The sequence below is a fragment of the Penaeus japonicus genome, unplaced genomic scaffold (genome assembly GCF_977035675.1).
Source record: "Penaeus japonicus unplaced genomic scaffold, GWHDUDI00000001_assembly GWHDUDI00000012, whole genome shotgun sequence".
NCBI classification, from domain to species: Eukaryota; Metazoa; Arthropoda; class Malacostraca; order Decapoda; family Penaeidae; genus Penaeus; species Penaeus japonicus.
In genome coordinates this window covers 12,854,868-12,872,367 of record NW_028234414.1, presented here as the reverse complement: position 1 = coordinate 12,872,367, position 17,500 = coordinate 12,854,868, and the positions used below count along the sequence as shown (strand labels likewise).

Here is a 17,500-nt window from a genome sequence, read left to right as displayed (position 1 = left end):
GTGTGTTTGTGTGTGCGCGCACGTGTAGGAGAGAGGGAGAACATTAGTGAGCGAGTCAATGAGTCAGTCTGTCAGTCAGTGTGTACATGAGTGAGTGAGTGTGTGGCTGTCTGTCTGTGTGCCTGCCCGTATATCTGTCTTTCTTTCCGCGTCTCTCATACATACAAACATATTATTAGATATTTATTTAGCTTTGTCATTTGGAGACATTCTTGTCACGCCTCCGTTTGTCTACAGACGAATAAAAACATCCTTTTTGTTTCTCGTAACGCTATCCCTCCACCAGCTGTAAATACCTTCCTGGCATTCATAGCTGAGTGAAATTATCTCCCGAGTCCAACTGCTGATTCTTCGTGTTACCAAATAACTCGCACTCTCTTTGTTTATTTATTTTTCTGCTTCTCTCGCCTTTCTCTCTCTCTCTCTTTCTTTCTCTCTCTCTCTCTTTCTTTCTTTCTTTCTTTCTTTCTCTCTCTCTCTCTCTCTCTCTCTCTCTCTCTCTCTTTCCTTCCCTTCTCTCTCTCCCTCTCCTCCCTCCTCTCTCTCTCTCTCTCTCTCTCTCTCTCTCTCTCTCTCTCTCCTCCTTCTCTCTCCCTCTCTCCTCTCCTCTCCTCTCTCTATCTCTCTCCCTATCTTCCTCCTCTCTCCTCTATCTTCCCCTCTCTTCTTCTTCTCCCCTCTTTTCCTCCTCTTCCCTCTCTTCTTCTCCTTTCCCCCTCCCTCTCTCTCTCCTCTCTCCTCTCTTCCTCCTCCTCTCCCTCCTTCCCTCTGCTCCTGTGCTCCTCTGCTCCTCTGCTCCTCCCTCTCTTCCTCCCTCCCTCTTTCTCCACCTCTCTCCCTCCGTCTCCCTCTCTTTCTTCCTCTCCCTCTCCTTCTCCTTCTCCCTCTCCCTCCTCCTCTGACGAGCGGGCAGCCCATCGGCCTCGTCGTCGCCGCCGCCGTGGCTTATGCCTCAGCCAGGCGCCGTGCCGTTAGTGTCGTAATCGGTGAGGAACGTGCGCGAGGCGCTGGCATTAAGATCTCTAATAAAACAGGCCGAGTGCAAGGGGAGATTGGCGGAAGATGCAAATAAGTAGCGTGACGAGAGGCTTTATGGCGGCCGCATGGAGATGAGCCTTCGACCCCGGGCCGCGCCACCCGCATTCGCACTTCGGGTGAGGCTGCTGTGACCTCACGCCTCTCCCCCCTTCCCCTCCCTCCCTCCTCCGTTCCTGCTCCTACTTCTACTTCTTTTCCAGCTTTGCTTTCCTTCTCCTTCTCATTCTTCTTCGGTCTTCTTCTTCTCTTCTTCCTCCTCTCTCCCCCTCCCGTTTCCCTTCCCCCCCCCCCCACACACCTGCTTCCCCACATACTGTACACGCACGAAAAAAATGCCCGCAGCCTTGGCCTATACCGAAGACACTCACATATTCGCAGACATTAACACGCGCGTGCAGACGTGTTTGGTTGCTTGAACCTCGGTATAGCATCAGCATACATTTACAAAATTAAATTCTACATTTTCTTTTCGCGCCCCCCCCCCCCCATCTTCCCCTGCGCACTTACTCAGCTGACCCCTGCTTCCCTGCACTCCTCCCTTTGCAAAGTATGACATTCCGGAAGGTGGCGTTAATTATAGACGAGGTGTGGGTTTGTGCGTGCATGTGTGTGTGTGTGTGTGTGTGTGTGTGTGTTTGTGTTTTTATGCTTGTTTGTATGTGTGTTTGCGAGTGAAAGGAAGAGGATAAGGAGCGAGGGGAAAGCGAGAGGGATAGGGGGAGGGGGACAGGTCGGACAGAGTGGGAACTGATCAAAGACTTGGCACCGACGAGGGTCCTTATGAAGGTGGTGAGAGCCTTCGAGGCAGGCGAAGACTTGATGTTTATGAGTTAGATGAATTATGTATGTGGTTGCATCATATATATATATATATATATATATATATATATATATGTATGTATGTATGTATATGTATATGAATGAATGTATGTATTCATTTATTTATTTATTTATTTGCCTTAATTTAACGTAATATTTTTCACCAATATTAAAGGACATATTTAGATTTTCGTGGCAAGTCACATAGATACGGCTGTCATCTGTCACCTGCTATCAGTTCCCTGTTCTATGTCGGTGACACGCACGTTCGTTATGTCGCAGCCAATTTACCTATTAGGAAAGCCAGTCCGGCGGTTCAAGTAAAGCCCGAGACGAAACACTCTTGGATTCGGTTTTTCACTTTCAGGGACGTTTTGTCTATGCGTGGAGAGGGATTATTTTGATTACTTTCTACTGACGCGGATTAATAAATCTTGGGAAGTTCCCAGGATCTCTCTTTCTCACCCTCTCACTACCATCTTTTCCAATTATTTTCCTACACCTCTTCTTCTTCCTCTTGCTCCTCTTCCTCCTCCTCCTCTTCTTCTTCTTCTTCCTACCTCCTCGGTGTTATTTTGCTCGTTTTTTATTCCAGGTCGACGGGAGTTTTAACTTCACGGAGACCAACGGCGCAGGCCAGTGTCCCTACGATCCGAGACACAACTCCACTTACGTTTATGTTGGTAAGTATTTTTTTCGCGGTTTTGTTGTCGGCTGATAATCATAAGTGTGGAATTCTGTATTTGAAAGGGATTACTGATGTAGATTGTGGAGTTATGTAATTGTTTTTTGAGACGAAATATGTTTCAGTTACGTGGCACAGTATTAGTACTTGAGTGTAGTAAGTATTACTGAGTATTACTTAATAAAAAGCACAAGTCAATAATCTCTCGGACAGTTTAAAAAACGATTCATATAATGCGTAGTAATGCTAAAACCTGAAAAAGTGGTTCTGGAAGGTTCTCAAAGGCCTTCTCCATGTACAGTGTATGCTAATGTCTCTGAACGGCTGCAATCAGCGGGGTAATTTAGGTTAATATTATACGAAATATCTTCAGATATGGTGAAGCTCCCATAGAGTGTGGGAGAAGGTTGCTTAGTGTTTTCGTGACGAGTATTGGCATTAGTTTGTTATTTATGCACTTATATGGGATATTTTTATCACTTTTTTTATCGTTTTTTTTCTGAATCGTCGGTCGGTGCATAATTGAATGATGCTAAGGAACGTTAAAGCGATTTGCATTTCGACACTTAATTTCAACTCCTCTCTTGCCATCTCGTTCTCTCTACAACTTATCACCTTATTTTGGTGTGTGCTCCCCGAAAATGGGCATTCACTTATACAGTTTGACGCGATGGTAGGATGCAACACTTTGCCGGCCATCAATTGAGTATTCAAGAAGGTTCGCGGTGATGCCTCCTCGGTCATTTTTGTTTCGAGTCAGTGGCTGAGGTTTCGGGGCTTCGTGGGCTTCAGTTGAGACTGTCGAATATCGACACGTTTTGTTATTTTTGTTGTAACTATTACTGTTGTTATTATTATTATTGTCATTATTATTTATAAGAATTCTCGCGTTTTCTTAACATGCATCATTGACATTTGTTTTCAGATATTCGTACATTCATACCTTTACTAATCTTTTCATCCCCGTGTATCCAGATGGCGAGCTCTACTCTGGCACCGTAGCGGACTTCCAGGGAACGATTCCACTGATCTTCCGGCAGCCCTTGAAAACGGACCACAACGACTACAAACAGCTCAATGGTAAAATCCGCATTTCTTGTGTTTCATGAGACTTACGATGTGGTGGTAACTTCCTTGTTCTGGTTGCGTGGTTGCCTTTTTATAGGGATATGTAGATATAGTATGTATATTTTTAATATGTTTATGTATTTGTTCATTTTTTCTAATCGTTTTATTTTTTTATTTAATTATTTATTTATTTAGTTAGTTATTTGAGAGGCAGGGTGGTAGGACTTTGTTTGTGAATACTTATACAAACTATTTTGTTATTGTTGTTGTCAATTACAATGCATTTTCCCCATCTAGTTGACCATGTTGACCGATTAAATTATCTCCACAGCCCCGGATTTCGTGCACTCCTTCGACTACGGCGACTTCGTCTTCTTTTTCTTCCGCGAAACCGCCGTCGAATACATGAACTGCGGGAAGCGCGTGTACTCGAGGGTCGCGCGCGTGTGCAAGGGCGACCGGGGTGGCGGACCCCAGCGCTTGAAGAATTCCTGGACGTCCTTCTTGAAGAGCAGACTCAATTGTTCTGTTCCTGGGGGGTATCCCTTCTACTTCGATGAGATCCGTAAGTTGTGCAGCTGCGTTGTTGGTTGTTGTTTGATTATGGTGATTCTAATTGCAGTTTGAAGCTTCGTTAAATGCATGTTTGTGACAGATGATTTCATTTCGCTTGGCAGAGTCCACGACGGACATCATCACGGGCATCTACGGCGGAGAGAGCCACGAGATCATCTACGCCGTGTTCACGACGCCCCCGAACTCCATCCCGGGGTCCGCTGTGTGCGCCTTCTCCATGCGGGCCATCCTGGACACCTTCGAGGGATCCTTCAAGGAGCAGCAGACCCTCAACTCCAACTGGCTCCCAGTGCACCCGTCCAAGGTGTGTAGTCCGTCTAGCACAGTCTCAGAAGGTGGAATTGAATGGCGTTCTTATAAAAGACTCTGCCGTGTCGCACGATGACTCAACTAAGAACGACCAACTCTTATCGTTCTAGGTGCCTGAGCCGCGGCCCGGAAGCTGCGTCCCCGACAGCCAGACTCTGCGGGAGCTCAACGTCAACTTCGCCAAGGATCACTCGCTCATGGACGAAGCCGTCCCGGGATTCTTCGGGCGGCCGCTCCTCATCAAGGCCTCCTTCGAGTAAGCTTTTAGACGTGTAGCAGAGATACGCGTCGGATTTGGGTGTTTTGTTTTATGGAGTGTGTTGTTTTATTTGATGGTCCCATGTGTATTTCTGCATTATTCGTGTATCTACTTGGGTTTTCCGCCTGTTTTGATAAGGAAAAAGGTTGATATGTTTTTTATGTTTTCTTGATTTAGAAAACGGACGTGGTAGTATTGGATACCTGGTAGAAATTGCAGTTTGTTGATATAAGTGAATGTATTTCCAGGTACCGTTTCAACAAAATAGTGGTTGATCCGCAAGTTAATTTCCAAGACGGGAAAACTGTGGATGTCCTTTTCATTGCAACTGACGGGGGCATTATCTTCAAGGCCATTAATGCTCAGTCATCGGCAGGTGTAGAGTAAGTACTTTTTTCCGTTTTATTTCCATCCTTTTCATATTGTCCTGAATTTCCGAATTATTTCACCACGATTAGCTTACATTTGCATTGCTTTCTCTTGCTTTACATATCGAGCTTATCTGTTGTACCAGAATTATTAACATCCTTTTCTTTTCGCTCTCCTTTGTGTGTGCAGGTCGATCGATCCCGTCATCATTGAGGAGATCCGAGTGTTCGACCGGCCCGTCCCCATCGTCAACATGCAGCTGGCCAAGCAGGCCGGAGGAGAAGGGAAGCTGATCATCATTACAGATGATGAAGTCAAATCCATAGATCTTCACCGTTGCCATAGAGCCACGACCTGCAGGTTAGTGCGGTGTCAGGATTAGGTTTACTTGTTTAGGGATTTTGATTTTTTTCTTTTGTAAGCTATCCTTTCATCATTGTTTTTAATTGCTCAGGATTTATGATTTTATTTTTATACAAAATAAAATAGATATTTAGAGAGAAAAAAATATATAGTTTTGTCATCCAGCCGGTGGATATTACAATTTTGATAAATTACAAACTCCCGTCTGTTTATTAGACATTTCTGTAATTATATCGCATTTCCACAGTTCGTGCGTTGGACTGCAAGACCCCTACTGCGGGTGGTTCGTCGGCCAGGGGCGCTGCGGTCCACTTGGTTCCCAGTTCGCTGGACCCGTCTTCCAAAACGTTTCTGGGCATCACTACCAGTGCTCGAACAGTGAGTCTTTTGGGGGTTCGTGAGTCCTCTTGTGGGGTCCTCATGGTTGTACGATATTTTGCCCAGATATCTTAGGTTATTTTTGTTTTTCTTCTCTCTGGCTTCGTGCTGTCTGTCTGTTCCGATAAGTGGTATGTGTACCTTATTTATTATTGTCTTGTGTCTGCGAATGACATAGCCATTAATAATATTTTTTTTTCGAGAAGTTAGTGATTAGTTCTTATTAATATCATAAATGACCATGTACATAGGATGATCAAGAATGAGACCCTAATGGCTGTCCTTAATACCTTTTTTTGCTAAAATCGAAATCAGTTTTTTTCTTACAGACAAAACCTCTCCTATAGATGCTTTAGTCATGATACCCTGACAGTGATATGGAAAATGCTTGCCATTTTTTCCCCTAGTTATATAGATTCTATTTATAAGTTCCAAACATGCAAATGCAACTATGTTACATCTCTGTGCAACTGAGCTTTTTTCTTTTAAATATAATCCTTTTAGCAAAATGATAACTACATGGAAATAGGAAGAAAAGACTTTTTCAATAACTGTTTATAAACCAAACCATTTTTTTCTCAGTCTTTTGCATATTCTCTTTTTTGTCTATATATATATATATTTGTTTCACATTTGTCTTCACTCAAGTGTCTAGGAAGCCCTATTAAAACATATACTTGTAGACTGTGAATGTCCAATGTCTTGTCCTGTTGCATCAGTGCTTTAGCATGGCCTACGCTTTATTACAGGCGATGACAATGAGCTTTACAATCCGTCGACTCAGATCCAAACGACCGGTAAGTCTTGTGCTCTCTTCTTGTTATTGTTTTCTGTAGTTGTATGACTTTAAGATTTATTTTGTTGTGTGATCTGCGTGAGAGTAAGATGAGTAATGTTTTTTTTTTTGTAATATGAAGAAATATATAATTATTCCATTGTTGAGTGTGTGTGTGTGTGTGTGTGTGCGTGTGAATGATGAAGATAATATGTTTTCGAGTAAGTTGTAATCTACCTGAACTGTATAAGAAGCGACTTTAATCTATTTTTGTTATTCTTACGCTTTACTTGTTACAAAATGATTAACTTGCCTTTTGTTTTGTATGCTTGTCATATTCAGTTCTCATCTTGAACAGTGTATTTTGTGTTCCTTATATTCTTTCCAGTTATTAATATTTGTTGTGATCCAGTGTCTTCATTTTACAATGCTTATTTTTTCTGTAGCAAATTTCACATTGCACTCTGTCTAGTCTTTGTGCACCATGTCTTAAGCACAATTAGATTGGTGCTCTTTTCTTTTTGTTTTGTCTGTTATTTCTGGTTTTATTGTTTGTTGCAATGTTGATCTTTCTGTAAGAGATATGATGATTAAGTCTTTGTTCTCGAAGTATGATATGGTATGCCTTTTGTTTTTTTAGGTCTTAAATTGATGGTGATTCTTTTGTGTAAGAAAGGTATAAAGATGATCATTATCTTTGTGGGTTTTAGATAAAGTTCAATAGTTTTCCCAGTTCCATTTGACTTCTCATAGACAATTAGTTTCATGCAGGTAATCGGGAATGTCACTGAACAATAACAGAAGAAAAGAGATGGTATGATTTTCATCGATTCAGATTTTAAATTTATATATATGTGCATATATATATATAAGTATATATATATATATATATATATATATATTATATATATATATATATATATATATATATATATATATATATATATATATATAATTTAAGACCAAAACAAGTTGATAAAAAGCACAGAATTTGCTAGTAGCGGGCTATTGGGGAGAAAAAGAGTGTAACCAACTTGACGAGGGTTGCTCCGCTCACAGAGGCCCCGTGCCCAACTGAGGTGGAGACCTGCGCCCCCTGTGTCTGTCCTGAGCCTCCCTCCTCACGCCCGCCCCCTGTTACTGAAGTTACCCCTACAGAGGGTCAGTTCTTGAACGCGAAGATGCGCACACTGCTATATCTGCCCATGTTTCTCTCAGAGATGGAATTATGTCCACCATTGTGAATGTAGTTAATTTTCATTTGATTTTAATTTCAATTTGCTACATTTTATATAATTTTGGTTTGTTGACTCACATTTGAGTGTTGTGGCACATATTGCACTGTGTAGCACAGAGGTTCTGCTCAGCAGTTGGGCTGAGCATTAATATGTTGAAGTTAAAATTTCAGGTGGAAGATGCAAGTTGATAAGGTCTACCATGCCATACTAACCTGCATGTATGTGCTTCTTTATTAAATTGTAACTGTAATATAGTTTTAAAATCTTGAAGGTGTATATTCTTCACTTTTCTTGAATGTAGTTCTATTAAATTCTCCTTCATTTTCTTTAGCCACCAACTACTAACATTGTCCTTGTTTGTTGTATATTTCTTCCTTATGTGAATTTCCTCACTAACTGTTCCAGGACCACAGCATGGGGTGTTCATGTGACAAATTGTGACAGATACAGTAGATGAATGTGATATATATCATTTTGAATTTTTATTCTTGATTATATTTTTGGTTGTTTTTCACCTAGAGAAGCACAAAAGTATTTTTTAAACAGTCATTTTATAGTCTTTTTTCAGTATTAATCCTAAATGTTTTATTTTTTTCTTTCTCTTTTTTTGAACACAGGGTTTCCCAATTGCATGCTTGCAGGTGATGGATATGGCTAAAACCTAGATTTATTGATTTTGCCCTCTAATACAATCTAGCAGAAAGCTGACCTTCCAAATTTTGCACCTGCAGGATCAGTTGATCATTCGACCATATATGATCCACCTGTGGATGAGGATTATTCCTTCGTCGAGAGTAACAGAATTCCCCCAATTACACCTGCAAAGGACGTTAATGTGGCCAAGAACAATGCCGTGCCAGGTGTCTCGTCAGAGGGAGACTTACCTAATGACATTCTTGGGCCTCTAGGACGCGAACCTGGGATTGGCATCGCGTATGCTGAAGGCGGCGTTACTGGTAAGCCTAGTCCACAATGTATAACAGGCAGGTCATGGGATGACATCACTAAACTGTTTCTAATATGGACTTTCCGCAATTTGGGAATACAAGAAGAGAGAAATCAGAAGAACTTGAGAATCTCCTATTCCCAATGAAGAAAGTCCATATTAGCATTTCGATGTGTGTCTTCACTCACACACTCACATGCATTAAGGTCCCACCTATACCCTTTTCTACTTACACCCAAAAAAATATATAAAAAAAGGACTGACGCAATAATTACACGATATTGTGGGTCCACTGACTTCTTCACGGTTTCTTTAGTTTCCCCTCCACTGCCCCTGAATGCCATTCTCTATGTCTCCCTGACCAACTGTTGAATGCCTGCCCTGGCCCGACCCCACTGTCACCAAGACCTTTTGACTGCTGTGTGTAGTAAAACAGTACATTAGTCACCATACGCTGTAGCTAGTCTCACCTGTGCAGTAACTGTAACTTACTTTCTTCTCTGGATTTGATTAATGTTGCTTTGTATGGATTTAAAACTGTATTGTTTTTTATTTGATTTTGTTTTGCTGTTTATTGCATGTGTTGTAACATTTTGATTATTTTTGTGATAACCCTCACGCTTCGCACTAACTACAAATGCTTTTAGAAATGCACATTGACAAATAACAGGCACAATTAGCAGTAGGTGTACCTGAATAACCATGTTCCATATTTAGATTCTTTTCTTAATGGCACTAAGAAAAAAAATCACAGGAATTCCACCTTTCTTGTTCTTTAAAGAAGCTTTCATCAGTAAGCCTAACAAAATACCACTTGCTTTCACACCCTTTTTTTTAGCAGAGCAGTAAAAGAGCTAATCCCTGAATGGCTAAAACACTTACAGCATGGCTTTAATTTCACACAAAATAGAGTAGTATAAAAGATATAAATATCCAGAAAGAAACTGGACATCATGAAATAATGAACATTTACTAAAAATCTATAATTAGACTTGACCCTATGACTGTGACCATAATATGATGCATTTTTTTAATTATTATTATTAAATGCCACTTAAAAGTATTATTATTTTATTTTATTTTTTTTTTACATTTTTTGAAATTTAATTTAGGTTTATTATTTAATACGTAGAGTGACATACTGAAAAGTAATTACTGCAGTTTGCATCACAGTGTGTTAAACAGTGTGATGTATAAGCCTTAGGAGAATTTACCTTTGTATGTTACTATACAAATAATGTGTGAATTAGCATTTCATATCTAGTGTGTTACTCTCTACCTCTCCTTCTGCCTGCCTATTTTTTTTCTACATTTTTTTTTTTTTTTTAAGTCTGTTGCAGAATCATACTTCTCTCTTCATTATCTTTGCTCTTGAGTCGAAAAGAATCATCGCAAGGTTCCTGTCTTGTGATCTAACTCAGTGTCGTTCTGTCTTGATTGTAGCTGTAGGCTCTCAGTGTCTTCTCTTGTTCTTGACTGATACTTAAAATTTTGATTTTCTGTAGCTGATGTTTATGTAGAATTAACACCAGATATTAATACAGAAAAAATAACAAATCTCTTGTTCTGTCATGCATCACCTCAAGTTTTTTTTAATCTGCATTAAGTTGATCAGTTAAATGATAACCCTATATTTCTTTAATTGGGAAATGGCTGAATTATCTGAAAATTGTTGAAAAATTAAAGAATATGTTTACACACACACACACACACACACACACACACACACACACACACACACACACACACACACACACACACATACAGATAAACAATTCCACTAAAAATGCATGCATTCTTAAACACACACACACACACACTCTCTCTCTCTCTCTCTCTCTCTCTCTCTCTCTCTCTCTCTCTCTCTCTCTCTCTCTCTCTCTCTCTCTCTCTCTCTCCTCTCCTCTCTCTCTCTCTCCTCTCTCTCTCCCCTCCTCTCCCTCTCTCTCTCTCTCTCCCCCCTCGTCTCTCTCTCTCTCTCCTCTCTCCTCTCTCTCTCTCTCTCTCTCCCTCTCCCTCTCCCTCTCTCTCTCCCTCTCCCTCTCCCTCTCCCTCTCCCTCTCCCTCTCCCTCTCCCTCTCCCTCTCCCTCTCCCTCTTCCCCCTCTTCCCCCTCTTCCCTCCCTCCCTCCTTCCCTCTTCTGCTCTTCCTCTCTCTCCCCTCTTTCCCTCCTGCTCTCCTCTGTTCTCATCAACTGTACTTTTTGTCCTCTCTTTTTTATATCCCCTATTTCCCTTTCCAAATTTTAACTTTTTCTCTCTTTCATTCTGTTTCAAAATATCTCCTCTTCTTTCCTACTTGACATCATAGTCTAATACTGTACATTCCCTCTCATTATGTCACTATCCACACACTTGTAATATTTTTCTTAGCTTTTCCCATTAATGACAACCTAGGAAGCATGGGAACCAAGTAGATCTAAAATGAAAAAAAAGAATAAAAAATCAACGCAAATTGTTCCTAATGTTATTTGAACCAAAGACTTTGTAAAAAGTTATTAAACACTTTTCATGAATTTCAAACAGAGATAGCAGTGCTTTTCCTTTTGAGAAAAATATAACTTTACATGTTCTGATCCATATCTCTTGAAATGCACTGCTTAGCATGTACTGCATATGATGCGCTCCAAAAGATCCCGTTAAAAAAAGGTAAATTTTGTATTTGAGGGTGATGGTTGGTTGCTTTTGTTGTGTATGATTTCTTTCTTTTTTTTTTTTTTCTTTCTGCTATTGAAGTGTCTCTCTCACTCGCTGTGTTTTTCTCCTTTACCGTCAATGGGCCCAAGAACAAAATATTGAAGGCAAGGCAGGCAGAATGGACTAGGCTTACTTTTCTTTCTGAAACATGTGTTATTATTAACCATGTATTTTTTTCATGAATACACTTCAACAGAGTATTATTATCATAATTGTTATGTATTCATTAACTGGTTTATGCATCTTATTTTTGAAGGTGAGATGGTGTGCTCCCTGAGATTCTTGTATTTTTTTTACATTTTTTGACAGCATTTTTTTGTCTATTCATTTATTTTCTTTCCTCCAGGTTTCAGGCAATTAACAAGCACCTAAGTTAACAAATATCTTTTTCTTCTCCCCCTTCAGTTATATTTATGGCCAAAGTTTGAAGCAGCTCAACAATGAACGGGTGTGTGTATACACAGCCAGCATTTATGTGCCCTCACACTAGCTCTTTCTCCACCCTGCTTCCACTTCACACTATGCAATCCTCCCTCAACAGGTCCTGTTGTTGGTGCCTCCCTCGAGGGTCCTCCCATATACTCGGCCGAGACACTAGCCATCGCTGTCACAACGGCCTGTGTGGCAGCACTGGTCATCGGTTTCATCTCCGGGTTCCTCTTCTCGCGCAAGTGCAGAGGAGATGAGTATGCACATACATACTCTGAGACTCCTTATTTGGACTCGAAGCTTAGCAAGTAAGTTACTTGGGAAGGTCCGGGAGGTTTTGTCCTAAACCTTTTTTATATTTGAGTATGGTTTGGTAAGTTAGATTCACTGTCTGATATCTATTTCCCCCACCCCAGTGAGCCAATGTATAAACATAAAAAATAAGCAGTGCTGTTAAAAAAAAAATCACTTCCTGGATATTAAATTAAATGTTTGTTAAATCACTGTAAGACATCACATTTTAGAACCTTGGAGAAAAATATTCATAGTGTCTTTCTCTGAAAAATAAAATATTGGTATGCAGAAAAGTCATGTACATATTGGCTTGCATTTTTTAGTTACTTACTAGATATTCTAATACAATTCTACTTTTGCAGACGAGACAACTTAGTACCATCAGCGGACCCAAACATGTATACGGCCAACAACAAACACATCAATAATTTAGTGACTAACTACAACCCCAAGAATATCAATGGCAAGTCCAACACCAACACTACTACGGACAGCAAGCTCTTGAAGCCTGCTAAATGTGCCTATATTTGAATTAAGGGGAAAGTCACATGTTGTTGTTGGCCAGATCTATTATTTTATGTGTTTTAAGCAACATGCAAGTCTGTCAATTACTCTACTAAATAAGGCTTGCAATAGGATCAGAAAATTGTCATATTAATGTGGCCTGAAGATAAAAGAGACTTCTTTTCAATGGCACATGATGGAAAAAAAAGAAATCTTTATATATATTCAGGAAAGCTCAAGCAGCTTTATCTTCCTGTTATGGTACATATGACAAAAGATCCTCAATCCATGAAAGGCTCAGCTTACTGCAAATAGAAAATGGAGATGAAAGTGATAGCAGGTTTTTTTTACACAAAAAGAAATCTGCACACTGGACCGTGCGCACACCAGTTGATTTCTCAATTTTTAAAGACACTTGTGAAAAGTGAAAAGTGATCTGTACATACAAAGGAACACAGTGTGAGTGACTCCTATTATGAAATGAATCCAGAAATCACAGGTTCTCATTTTGCAGGTTGTTGCTTTCTCAAGGACAAGTGAAAAAAGGAAAGTTAGAAGCGAAAGCCAAACATTCCAGTCAGATGTCTCCTGTGTGGATGTGTTGGCCCTTTGGGTGAAAATGCAAAATCTGAAGAAAGCTAAGGCTAAGGTTTTCAGAAAATGGCAAAGATGAAAAATAAGAATAGAACAGAATGAAGAATTTTGGTAATGAAGGCATTATCTATTCAGATACTGAGATTGAAAATATGCGTGATGTATAATATATATATATACATATACAAGCATATATGGATGTATGGATATATCACTGAAGAAAAGTCTGCTGGGAGAAGACAGCAGGTTTCCATACTGGTAGCCTGCTGTGTTATGTATGTCTTACTGGAAAGAGAGTGTTAGAGATGTTTTGAACTGGATTTGCTCAGAGGAAATTTTAGAGCTGCACAGGAACTACCAAAGTTATTGTATTCAATATGTTATTCATTGATAGGCACTAGGGAATTAAAGAGCATGTTTACTGTTGCAGAGTTGAATATGTTCTATTTTTTATTTTGTCAGAAATCTGTCAAAGCTTATATGGAATTTATATTATGTATCTGATATAGCAGTGTGAAAACTGCATATCCTTTCATTTTGAATTTCTCCAAGAGAAGCCTATTATACCATTTCTGAAATGTCCAAATCAGCTCCAAAGTTAGGCCTTATTAAGAAAATTGATATTCCCCCTTATACAAATTATTTTATTCTTCAAGAATAGTTAAAAGTATGTTAAATGTGTTCAGAAAGTTTAATGCCCAGAAGTATGTTCATACCTGAAATGATCTTCCCTTCTGCAGTAAAAGGTTCCACATGTAACATCTAAAGGAAATGTAGTTTTACAAATAATCATTGTATAACAGCACTTATCAGCCTCCATATCTGATGAAGATATAATTATGTCTATATTATATTCATGCTGCGAAGGCAATAGGTCGTAAAACTGATTTGTATGTGAAAATAACAGCTCATTATAAAGTTCTGTGTTGTATTTATTGTAAATTGATACAATGCTGTGGATAATAGTCTTATAATGAGTGATGGTTTGAGGAAGTTGTAGAAAGGTGCTAACCAAACCTGCATTTTGGCAGATTGTTTTATACTGCATGCATCCCACCTTTGACTATTCAGTATTACTGTACCATACTCCAGTTGACAATGGGTATCTGCAAAGTCACTATGTTGGCTGAGGACTTAGTTGAGCACAGATTGAATGTAATCAGTGGTAATATCCTGCCATGTAAGGGAAGTGTTAGCAAACAGCTTAGGTGCCTACATAAATAGCTACAAATATGTTAAGTGTTGCATCCATATAGACGCCTTACAAGACTCTTATGTTAAGCGTTACCACCTGTTGCGACACAATTGTCTGTATATGTTGTCCTAGTGTGTCTGTACATTTGCTGTTGCTGTACATATTGTATGAAAGTTGTGTAAGCTGCTATGCGAGAGAGAGACATAACTAGAATGCATGACGGATGTGAGCGACAAGTGCTTGTATGTTACATTAATGTTGAGCTTCCCCAGTGACCCTGGACGGTATCCCCAACAAGGATCAAACAGTAACTTAACTGATGATGGAACATGCTGAATCTGTTCATGTGTAACAGACAGTTCTAATTTCCTTAAAGAAAGGAATGATGTCTTATATTGTATTTAAAATTGCTCTTTGGATATAGTAGCTTCAAGTATTTCAGTATATTGGTGTATGAAAAGCATTATGTGCCGGTGATATTTGTCTAGGTAAAATGTCTCGTTAGTTTTGTTTAAACAGTATTGAATTATGTGAATGCATATCATGAAAACATTATTTTTGTCACAACTTAAAGATGTGTACAGAATTCATATCTGTATACTTTTTCATATAAATATATATATATACATACAGTTTTCAGCTTGCAAGCAAAAAATAAGAACACAATGAGAGATCATATTCTTTCACACTATCTCATATATAATGAAAAATGCATGAAGTGTAAACATCTATATACTCACTGTACTCTGGAATATACTGTCTTCAGTCTCTTTTTTATCAAGTTTGATCCTTGCTGTCGGACAAAGAAGCTTACCATTTATCACTTGGCTGATGATTTGACAGCTTCCTACTGACAATTGCTTTAGGCAGATTTAAGATAACTAAATGATTTGCATTCTTGTAGGGGCACACAGTAGTCAGATTTTTTTTAAGTCTATGATTATCATCACCCTCAAAGACATTTTTTGTATTGAGTCTCTCATGTAGAAAGGTGGCATCGCAGCTGTGTGCCTCTGCTGCCTGAGGCGGTAAACTGTTGACATGTTATGGTGTAAAAATTTTAAAGAAAGACTGACTCATAATTGATAATATAATATAATAAGTAAGAATAATTATGGACCATGAATTTTACATTCAGCCTCACAAATATTGTAGTGCCTTCATGATAAAGATGAAATATTAGGAGAGCCAAGGCTGTATTCTGTAAGTATTGTTTCCTTTAGAATTGGTTTTAAATTGTGATAAAAAAGTTTAAAATGGTAATTTAATGGATCAAGAGTGCAATATTGGATACATCTCTTTATATTTAGTTCATTTATTTTGGTATATTATGGTTAACCTAATCTCAAAAAACGCAGAACAAGAAAAGGAAAGGCTCAGTTTCAGTATCTCCAAAAGTTAGGGAACCATTCATTACACACTATTATCCATCTCCTTTGCATATAATTTTTTTTTTAATCTTAGTTTAGCATAGGTTTTATTTTTCTCGTTCAACATTCTTCTTCGTACCTAGCCCGTCCCAGACTTTCAAGACGTTTTCAAAACTGAAGAAATTATCCAGGCCTTATACGCATGTAGAGAAAAGTCCACCGAATCAGTGCTCATTGTCAAATCTTCAGTCTTAGGCTACATTTGTATATAAATAATTTTAGTTGTTTTTTTGTATAGAAATTTGATCCCCCATAATTAATTACAATCCTTTTTACTATGTATTGTACATATCCCATCAAATAAAACTATGCAAAATTTGTAATAAGTTGTTCTTTATCTATCCTTTTGATGTTTTGAAGTGGTACATAATGGAATAATGAAAATATTTATGATTATACCTGATAATTGTATCAAGATAATATTATTCAATAACTACCAATCCGGTCTTCACATTGACCCCTTTGATTGGTTCACCAAATAACTACATTTTTTGTCATCATTTGTAATTGTAAAAAACAAGACAGACTTACTGGAGGCAAATACTGACCAACATAAACACCAGTTTCAAGAATGACCATTTCCCAGCTACCCAGGGTTGACACATCACAAATATTGATTTCCAAAAGACAAAATATTTTACCTAAAACATCTCGTACTCGACCTTACTACCTCATCAGTCAAAATGTGTCTCAGGTTAAGAGTAATTATCCTAAACGTCATTTACCTTAATCTATTGGATAATCAACCACTACTGGGTATTCAACACAGGATGTAATAATGAAACTAGGCGCGGTGATAAATCAGAGTTGAAACGCACAAGGCTGATTAAAGTAACTGGTATTATACCGCTCTCTGGCAGACTGACTACATATTATATATCTGAATTATAATTTACGCAGACTTCGATATGACACCCACAAGGTATGTTCATAGATCTTATGCAGATATAACGCATAACGGAATCCAAGTGCAGTGAATCACAAGCGCCTACCACTGCACTGGAAAAGAGCACTGTGATTAGCAGTGCCTTACTCGGGCCTTTTTGGAATAAAAGAAAAAATAAAATGTAAGATGATGCTATTAAGCCTTGATTAGGGATGGAGTGCTGTATCCTTGCTAATACTTTATTTGGATTTTTTCTTCTCCTTTGATGGCTCCCTCATGCTCTGCTGTTTAGCATCATATAGTTTGGCAATAAACGGAATGCGCATCAACACATGTTACTAGCAGTGAAGAACGCCATGAGAGTGATTGATCACTTGACTATTCTCAAGTGGCAAAGTGTTCAATATGGCAGTTAATTACTATTACTTGTCTTTGGAAGGCAATTTCTTATTATTCAACTTACTTCGGTGCTATTTACAATCAGTACATTATAGATAGAAATCTAACGATGGGAACATTGTCAAGAATCACGTTTTTAATTCCTCTGCCATGCTGGGAGCAGTCACTATCTCTGAATACATGTGGCTTCTGCACTCATGCTGCTTTAATGCTGAATAACGGTTCAGCTCTGTCACTGTAACGAGGCCTC

The 17,500-nt window shown here is 38.8% G+C and overlaps 1 protein-coding gene across 8 annotated transcripts in view; it reads left to right on the top strand.

The window, feature by feature from the left end:
* The window catches only part of LOC122248722 (semaphorin-1A), a 369,289-nt gene extending 352,998 nt beyond the window's left edge, over positions 1 to 16,291 (top strand). For 2 of the 8 annotated variants that reach the window (XM_043008907.2, XM_086542471.1), the window contains 13 exons: positions 2,453 to 2,540; positions 3,518 to 3,622; positions 3,942 to 4,175; positions 4,288 to 4,490; positions 4,606 to 4,751; positions 5,003 to 5,137; positions 5,313 to 5,483; positions 5,734 to 5,864; positions 6,614 to 6,661; positions 7,699 to 7,800; positions 8,609 to 8,833; positions 12,061 to 12,256; positions 12,605 to 16,291. In XM_043008907.2, the coding sequence (XP_042864841.1) occupies positions 2,453 to 2,540; positions 3,518 to 3,622; positions 3,942 to 4,175; positions 4,288 to 4,490; positions 4,606 to 4,751; positions 5,003 to 5,137; positions 5,313 to 5,483; positions 5,734 to 5,864; positions 6,614 to 6,661; positions 7,699 to 7,800; positions 8,609 to 8,833; positions 12,061 to 12,256; positions 12,605 to 12,773 (1,953 nt within the window). In that variant the 3' untranslated portion in view covers positions 12,774 to 16,291. The remainder of the gene's footprint in view (positions 1 to 2,452; positions 2,541 to 3,517; positions 3,623 to 3,941; positions 4,176 to 4,287; positions 4,491 to 4,605; positions 4,752 to 5,002; positions 5,138 to 5,312; positions 5,484 to 5,733; positions 5,865 to 6,613; positions 6,662 to 7,698; positions 7,801 to 8,608; positions 8,834 to 12,060; positions 12,257 to 12,604) is intronic. The other 6 variants (XM_043008909.2, XM_086542472.1, XM_043008908.2 and 3 more) reach the window with 5 other exon arrangements.
* Positions 16,292 to 17,500: the final 1,209 nt, after the last annotated feature.